Here is an 8,920-nt window from a genome sequence, read left to right on the forward strand (position 1 = left end):
ATGTGCGAATAATTTCTCAACTAAGAGAATGGTTCTGAAAAGAACCAGAGGTATAAACTCGACGTTCCGGTCAGTATGCTCTGGCCGTCTTCTTCTCCTGAAGTTCTTATCAATAATCCGTCGGGCTCTGCAGGTAGGCGTTATTCCTTGCTTTCTGTGCTTTGTCCATTGGCCTTTTACTGGTTAAATAAGGCCCACGCTCTTTTTGTTATGTTTGTGGGTCCCAGAACCTTCAGACTATGGGTGACGGCTATAGCGCCGTAAAAAATAGGGCGGAGTAACGCCGTAATGTTTTTTTTCTCTCTCTCTCTTGGCGGAAATCAGCCACCGTACGCACTGCACTAATATGCAGGGCAGGAACTATAGAGGGCGTTTGTCAAATTGCAATTTTGCAGTTGCAGACGACAGTGTCGACATTTTGGTAAATTGCACGGTGCGTAATGATAATGTCTTGCAATTTGAGCAATGGGATTGTTAGAATTATCAGTCAGTTACTCAGTATCTTTTCCTTGATCATGTTTTCCTCATAACACAATAGAACTAGAAGGAGTGATCGGGAAAATGTTGAAACCTGACGCTACTTTTTCTTCATCACTCAGTCAAAATTGAAGGTCGTTACGTGCCATTGCAAAGAAAATGATAATTGATGAGATTAAAACCAGAACTGTTGAAGACATGAATCTGGGAGTTTGAAACATTTCAAATTTTTGTTAGGAAATACTTAAAAATGTTCTTGTCTCTCCATAGACTTTGTACACAATCGCGGAAGTGGCGTCAGGTTGCAACATTTTTTCTGTACTACTGGCTTATTACTATATTAGTATTATTATTACTGATTACCTTAAGGCTAATCCTCAGTTGGCATAATTACAAATGTCTAGATATGGAATTTGGAGATTACATCATGAAGTTCCCACCTTACTGGCGAGGGGTATTTGCCTTCCTCTCCAAGGACCACCAGCCCACCGTAGGGGCCGATTCCTGGCTGGTGGAGAACCGTGAGGGCGCTCTTACGTGTCGCACGTCAAGGTATTGTCCACGTGGCCACCACGTCGACTGGAGTCGGTTCGTGGAAGGCCTGTGCGAAAAGGAACCGACGCAGGTGGCAGGTCAACTTGCATTGTAAGTAGTTAACGATCAAATTATACTTCGTTCATTATTAAAGGCTGCTCATTTGCATTTTATCCCAAAATTAACCTAGTGAATTATTATCCAGAAACATGTCATTACTGGACCCAGCCCAGTCTAATGCGGCTGGAATTTTCGCAAACCCGGGTTTCCCGGATTCGCATTCATGAGCACCCTACTGAGATAGGCCTAATGGCTTCTCAATCAATTATTATTAACCACCATAAATATGTTCGCACATGTAGGGGGAGTGCATGGTTTGTCCTTGATCATACCATGGAGCCTTTTTCTTCAGCTCCATGATCATACAGTCAGGCTATCCCCAATGTATGTGCATCGTTGTCCAGAGCCACCTGCCTCCAATCAGAATCTGAGTGACGAGTGACGAACCAGTTAAGTGCTGGAGAACTACCTTCATCTGAGAAAGCCATATTAGACTGGGCTCGGTCCAGTAATGGGATTAAAGTTCACACCGGTACTAAACACCCCGTGAAATGACTCTGTCTGGCTTGCTGTCATTTGGAAGAAATCAAGAAATGTAAGGTGATTTCCAACGATCAGTCCATTGACATGATCAATACTAGGTTTTCAGGTTTTACCCTTCTTATCAATAATTGGTTACGCACCTATGTTCCAACGCCTTTTTTCCGACACCCCTAGCTATATGTTTCGACACCTCTATGTTCCAAATGCACATATTTCTATCTCTAACCCTAACCCTAACCGGGAGTTAAACGCAATCTTTTGTGCAGGTTGTCGGAACATAGGGGTGTCGGAAAAGGGGTGTCAGAACACAGAGTGGTCACCAAATAATTGACATGATGTTTGGAAATGCCTCCATGGTTGTAGTAATGGAAACAAATCAAATGCAAGATCCTAGGTATGCCTTTAATGGGGGATTTTATATTTTTTTCTTGACAATAGAACAACAATAAGTTAATAAAAACAAGTCATCTTATGAACAATTAATTAAGAAATAAATTTAGAATGACTAAATTGCACTGAAACTGACAACCGTGTTTGGTATGCTCCTAGCCACAGTGCAAAGTCACTTTTTAAGAAACCCATGATGGTGCCATTACCAGATAGAAATAAAATAGCGAAAAATTAATGCAGATTTTCTTTGTCAACATTGAAGGATGTTTTAGTAATATATTTTTCTACTATGTATTCTCTTCTTCGAATCACTTTTCAGCCTGCCAAGAATTCTCCTCCTCCCGGTGAACGTTCAAAGAAACACCGTGGCGTTTCTCTCCCATCACTTGTCAGAGATACCCGTGCCTTGTCTTGAGAAACTCCTAGATTCCTTAAGAAATTGTTCCGTGTCTGACGAATGGACAAAGCACCACCTCAGAACGCTGCAGGACTTTATATGCAGAAATCGGTGCCTGAATTACGGGTCTGGGCTTAGTGCCGATGACTCTCAGATGAAATTGACCCGGGGATCGAGGGATGCGTTTGAAAATGTCTGTCGGCAGATCAGAGACAAGGACGGGATTCTGGATGAAGGCGGGGGATTCACGCTGCAATTTGATTGGCTGCCGGAGGCCGTGTCGAGCAATCGTCACACCTGCCAGCACAGTAGATGCTTCTCTTCTGAAAAGCTGAACTCAGACGAAGCTGAAAAGGTTGTGCCAGCAAGTCAAGAGGAAAGCTTGAAGAAAGACTCCGCGATCCCAAACGAGGGACGTTCCACGAGCCCCGAAGTTATCGAAATTGAAGAATCACCACTGCCGTCCCCGATGGAGGTGGAAGTAGCAGCTGCTCCAAACTTGCCAGAGAGGCGTTCAGAAGTGTCAGTTGTCAACGAAATTGCATCGGGGGATTTCGGAGGTCAGAGTTCACAGGTCAAGGGGGAGGTCGTGGGAGGACAAAGAGCAGATGTGGAGGACATTGGAAGGAAGCAAGAGCGGAGCAGAAATGATGTTGTGGATGCAGTAACCATGGTAAGATAGATAGAGTCACTTTAATGTCCAATTGCCAATTGGTCTTAATACCTTCATGCTGCATCCCCCGTGCTCTTTTCAAGTTTCATCTTGAAAACAAGATTCCTTTTCTCAATTGCTATTTTTCTGACAGTACCAAATTTATTCACTTTTGAATGAGACATCATCCAATGAAATGTGCCCAAGTTTAGTTATTGAATTATTACTTTACTAATTTAAGGAGTACTTGTGGCCAAACAACAATTCTGTATCGGTAGTCAGCTCATAAGGCCACTCTTTTTCTGGCCAGAATAAAAAATCTATTTCTTGTTTTTCCCCAGATTTTTGCAGATTCCGATTTGTTAAAATTGGAGCATTTTGATATATGCAAGTTGAAAAACAAATTTATGATGCAACTTTTAGCTCTTATTCCTTGTTCCTTCAGGACAAGTTGGCGTCGCTCAAGGCAGCTCTTTGTAACTCATCAGGACCAGTACCCTCTGAGCTTGCGAGGGTCATCATCGGCATTCCAATAGATAAGGTAGAGTGCGACACACCCAGGGGGACCTGAGGGGTGGGGATGAAGGGAATCTACAGGGTAGGGAAGGGGCCTTTCTCCACCAAAGTCACAATTAATTCAGAGAATTAACCTTTCAAAGGAGCTGAGGATTGTGGGGGTGTGCCCTAGTGGTTAGGGTCCGTGACTCTTGATCAGAGGGTCAGGGGTTCGAATCCAGCTGCTGGTCATATGTTGTGTCCTTGAGCAAGCCACTTCACCCTCACTTGCCTCTGTCTACCCAGGAGTGTGAATAGGTACCGGCATTAGCTGGGGACTAACCTGCTATGGACTAGCATCTCGTCCAGGGGGAGTAGAAATATTTTCGGTCGTTTCATGCTACTGAAACTGGAGATAAATGCCGGCCTGATGAGCCACATTGGCTCGTAGCAGAGTTTACTTTGTTCCTTACAAAGGAGCTGAGGATGAGCACTGTTTTATACCCTTTGATAAAAAGTAAAGCGGAAGTCTAGGTTAATCTGGCAGTCCTAAAGAATTAAGTGATGAGACTAAAAGTCACCGACTTTGACTAGAATCTAAAAATGTTTTCTTTCACTTGAGACACAACTTTGTAACAAGTAACATGTGTCTTGATTTGAGATTTGCTGGTAGTGTTGCACTTTATGGCGTTTGTCAAACAAACGAGTGAGCCTAACCAGTGGTTTGTATTGGAGACTACCTCAAGAGTTTTTCTCCTTGCGATTCAGATGGAAGCAGTGTGTGACATCCTGGAGTTAGACTCCACACCAGCCGCAGGTCTGGCTGCCCTGGCCCAGGAACTGTCTGGGTTCTCCTTGGAACTGGGTCACTCCAGCGCCACAATACTGGCAAGGAGGTGTTTCGGACAGCAGGTTGGTCCTCAAAATTTCTCAAACTTCCTTGGAGATGTATTTTGTGAGATTATTTTGGGAACTTTATTTCAGCAACTTTTCTGTTATTATTGTGAATTGACTCTTGATGATATACAGTTGATCGTTAGGCCCCCAAAAAAGGCTGTGGTTTCTGGTATGCACACGCGTCGGCGTAGCCATGCACGTCAGCAAAATGAAAAAGCTTGTTTTTTTTTCAATGAAAGATGATGTTTCAAAACCGCCAAACCCACTGGTTTGACTGGAATCCTGCTGCTGCACAATTTTAACGTGTTTTTAGATGGGGTTATGATTGAGAATAAGCTTTATGTGGCCACTATGGTCTCCCATATATTTGCACTAAATTTAGGCGGGCACCATTTGCAGTCATCAGCCAACATTTGAAGAAGAAAAAAAATGATAAAAATAAAGAAAAAAGCTGCATCGCCACAACACTTTTGGGGCAAGTCCCTACCAGAAACCGGAGACTTTTTTTGGCTTTAGGCCTATCCAAAGAAGTTTTTTATTACTCTCCATATTCTGTCAGATTCGAGATTTGACCCAAACTGCTCCTAGAACTCTCATCGCAGCAGCCATCGGTTTTGCAAAAGCTTTCCCCAAGCCACTTATAGAGGGCGCCTTCCTCCTCGCCCTGGCAGGGGATGGCCAGGTGGGCGGATCCACCTCCCATCAGTGTGACCTGGTCGTCAAGGTGCTGAAAGAGGCACTGACCAATGAGAGTCGAGTGTACCTTCTAAGGTGAGTTGTGATTGGCTGCTGTTGCAAGACCAGTTTCCATTGGATTATCTGATTGGATGTTGGCAACAGTGCCAAAGTATACTGAAATTTTTCAAAATCTTGTACTGCTGATGCAGTTGTCATGCACAGAATCTTAAAAAAAGAAAAGTTTCCTCACTTCCATGTGACACAGGCACACAACATGAAAGGCCTCCATTTGAATTATTTGAAATATTTCTTTATTCCAAACTGGGAAGTATACAGGTCGATGCTGCCGTTTCGGCTATGTTTGAATGAGGAACTTGTGAAATAATAGTTCTATGATCAAGCAAAATGGATTACATTGCCTGCGCAGGGTTTTTTAAAAGGGTCAATTGTGGCTCTTATTTGATTTTTTTGTTGATTTTTTAAATTTTTATTTGTAGTAAGCTTCTCTCAATCCAGACACTACAGTGGTCGGATGACTTGACAGGACTTTTCCAGACTGCTTTGGCATGTAAGGTGAGTGGAGCAAATACTAGTACACCTACAAACAAACAAACAGACATTCCGACCAACAGACAGCAAGAAAGGTGTTGATGAGTGACTAGTACTGGAGATTAACCAGGTTGAACAGGCCAGATGACCTGGCTGGATTATTGGTGGTCAGGTGGTTAAGACATCTGCACTGGTTAAAAGGGTCTTGGGTTAAGCATTTGAAAGTCCATCAAAGGTCCTCCAATCTCAAGTTAAGTCACAAGTTAGTCGAATGAACTGTGACCAAAGCATTTGGTTGTTGTGTTCCGTCCCCTGTAACTTTTAAACTGATGTGCGATTTACTTTTCATGGGGTTTGTGATGGACTCGACTTCAACACTGCAAAGCGGTCATCAGGAAATCTTTTTTTGAATTTCAATTCAAGAGTCAGTATGTTTATTATCCCCCCCCCCCCCACCACCATCCCTACCCTCCCTCTCCTCCCCTGTCTGTTTTTTCTTCAGTTGGAGCTCGATAACCACACACTGGAGATGTTTGTCACCGCCCTGGAGCATCATGGGAGTTCTCGGAGCTCATGCGCCAAGTTTGCAAAACTCCTGCTCGCTGTCATTAATCGGTTCTCTAAACAGGTACAATGACGTTCCTATTTGATTACGTATCCCTTGGCTGGTCACATGTGACATGATGATTCAACAAACTGCACTTTGACGGTTGAAAATGAACAGTGGTTTTTTGGGGTATTTTTTCCAGCACCAATGGACGCAAAACATTGAACATCTGAGTGGAACAATGTCTGCTATAAATTAACACCCTAAAATTGACCCATTTTGTGAACTGATGACTGATGCAAATGAACTTATATTTAGGTAGCTTCGGTCCAAAATTTTGGCCACCGGTAACAAATGAGGGGAATAATCGTCATAGCGATTTTTGGCAAGGTATACACCTCCAGAGAGTAAAAATATGTGATAGCATTGTAGCGGTGGCAGCTTTTTGGGTGTATCACCCTTTTTTCAAAATGTCCATCAAAATACTTGTTACCATGGGGTGGTAGGCCTATACCTTGCGCATGCGCACTATAATCATTTATGCCCTGATTTGATACTGACCAAATCCCCAGGCTGATGGCCTATATATGCCTTCTAATCACCCTACTCAAGATTTTGAAAAAAAAATGCACAAGGAACAAATGATCCAAGTAACTTTAATGGAGACCCCCAACAAGTTTAATATTTACACAGACGCCATCTTATCTGCTACCTTATTCCTTGCCAACAGATTTCAGCCGCGGGTCTTGCCGCCCTGCAGAGGCTAGCAGATGCCAACCAGACCTTCCTGAAGAAAGCTCTACTTGGGGCAATCAAGCGGGTCAAAGGGTAAAGGTCGGGTTAACCACCTAGCCCTTCCCTATGGGCTCTGTTCACAAGTACCCCCTCACTGGCAAGAAAGGGAGAGTTGGGGGAGACCATAGTCTGGTTCCCCAACCAAAAGATTCCAAATTTTATTTCTGACAAGTCTTAGATTTATCAGAAATAGATCCTTTGGTCTGGGACCCAGACTAGGGAGCCCATCGGGAGAGACATTCGAACGCACCGCCGATTCCTGACACTCACGCGAAGATGCTATGGGTTTGTGCGCATTTAGAATAAAATTAGCAGTGCGTACTTCAAGCTATGTGTGTGTGAACCAGTATGTACATGCTATGTGTCCCATCCACGGTGCTCTCAAAAAGCACCCTCTTTTGTTGGCACTCAAGAGCCCATATCCCATTAGATTAAGGGTTTCAAGTTCATTTTTTGCAATGGCAGAAGGGTACTCGGTATGGTGTCAAATTCTTTATTATTTCAGAGATTGTTGAAAAGTGTATTGAACCAATTTCCTTCAAAATCCATGATGCTGTTTTGGAGGATTTTGTAGTATTGAGGAAGGTATAGCCAGTTAAACCACTATTACTTGGGCTTGATGCTGTGAAACTCGAAACGTGCATGAATCTGAACTACTTGACAGATGTTGAATTTGAAAGATTCAAAAAAGATTGAGTGTAACAATTTCAATCTTTTCATCTATAGATGGTGGGAGTGTGTGGAAATATATATATATTAAAAGAAACAGATGTGTTACACTGCTTTAATTTTCAATTTTTGCTCAAATAGTTTACGTACATGTTTTAATTTTGTCTGAAATTTAATGAAAGATTATTTTTCATGCCGTGCGTTATGTTTTACACACCCTGCAGTATATTTATTTTGATGCAATAAAAGACTGTAAATCTATCACGATTTAAAATGTCTGGTTTCTGTACCCTATCCAGTGTGTAACTCCACTCTCTAGTGTTAGTCTGGTGACCATCAAGACCAATGCTTGATTATGATTTAAAGCAGGGGCCATGATGGAGCACAAAAAAATCAGGCAATTGGCTTATCGCTGGAAATTTTTGATTCGTTCTAAATGACGGCAAGCCAAACGGAATAATTTCACAGGGTCTTCAGTACCAGTATGATCTTTAATCCAAGGAAGCTTTTTGATAATAATTTGATGGGTAACTTTTGGAATAAATGCAAATGATTCTATACGCCTTTAAAAATGCAAATCATATCCACACACAATACATAAATCAGCTCAACACTTTTGTTTGTAATCAAATGACAGATTATCAACAAAATCAACCGATTTCATTGATTATTTTTTTTATTATGAAATTGCAAGCAAATTGCCAAAAGAAAATTAATGAACAGTTGCAACATGACAATGTGACACATGATGCCAATGTGAGATACATGTGAAATGCATGTGCAATACATGTGCTGCCCATGTGAAATACATGCGATGCCCATGTGAAACACATGCGCTGCCCATGTGAAATACATGTGCTGCCCATGTGAAATACATGTGCTGCCCATGTGAAATACATGCGATGCCCATGTGAAATACATGCGATGCCCATGTGAAATACATGTGCTGCTCATGTGAAATACATGTGCTGCCCATGTGAAATACATGCGATGCCCATGTGAAATACATGTGCTGCCCATGTGAAATACATGCGATGCCCATGTGAAACACATGTGACACTCACGTGACACTCATGCATCAGCATCACCCATGTTTTAACTCTTTTAATTTAATTGCATGTACAATGTTAGCCACATCGACAACAAATTACAAGAAAAAAAATTTGCTTTAATTTTCTTTTTTATATAAACAGTAGAAAACAGTTCAAGGATATTTCTCTTTAGCAGAAATCATAAT

The 8,920-nt window shown here is 42.1% G+C and overlaps 1 protein-coding gene across 2 annotated transcripts; it reads left to right on the plus strand.

The window, feature by feature from the left end:
- Nucleotides 1-356: 356 nt before the first annotated feature.
- Nucleotides 357-7,947, plus strand: LOC119725519 (Fanconi anemia group E protein-like). Of its 2 annotated transcripts, none has more exons than XM_038196942.1 (9): nucleotides 357-433; nucleotides 882-1,122; nucleotides 2,324-3,074; nucleotides 3,499-3,594; nucleotides 4,317-4,460; nucleotides 5,005-5,216; nucleotides 5,621-5,696; nucleotides 6,175-6,300; nucleotides 6,950-7,947. In XM_038196942.1, the coding sequence occupies exons 2-9, from the start codon at nucleotides 884-886 to the stop codon at nucleotides 7,049-7,051; spliced, it is 1,746 nt and encodes a 581-aa protein (XP_038052870.1). In that variant the 5' UTR covers nucleotides 357-433; nucleotides 882-883; the 3' UTR covers nucleotides 7,052-7,947. The 2 variants fall into 2 exon arrangements, with proteins under 2 accessions (XP_038052870.1, XP_038052878.1); XM_038196950.1 differs by having other exon boundaries at nucleotides 397-421.
- The last annotated feature ends 973 nt before the right edge of the window (nucleotides 7,948-8,920 follow it).

Source organism: Patiria miniata, unplaced genomic scaffold (assembly GCF_015706575.1).
Source record: "Patiria miniata isolate m_02_andy unplaced genomic scaffold, ASM1570657v1 HiC_scaffold_1, whole genome shotgun sequence".
Lineage (NCBI taxonomy): Eukaryota > Metazoa > Echinodermata > Asteroidea > Valvatida > Asterinidae > Patiria > Patiria miniata.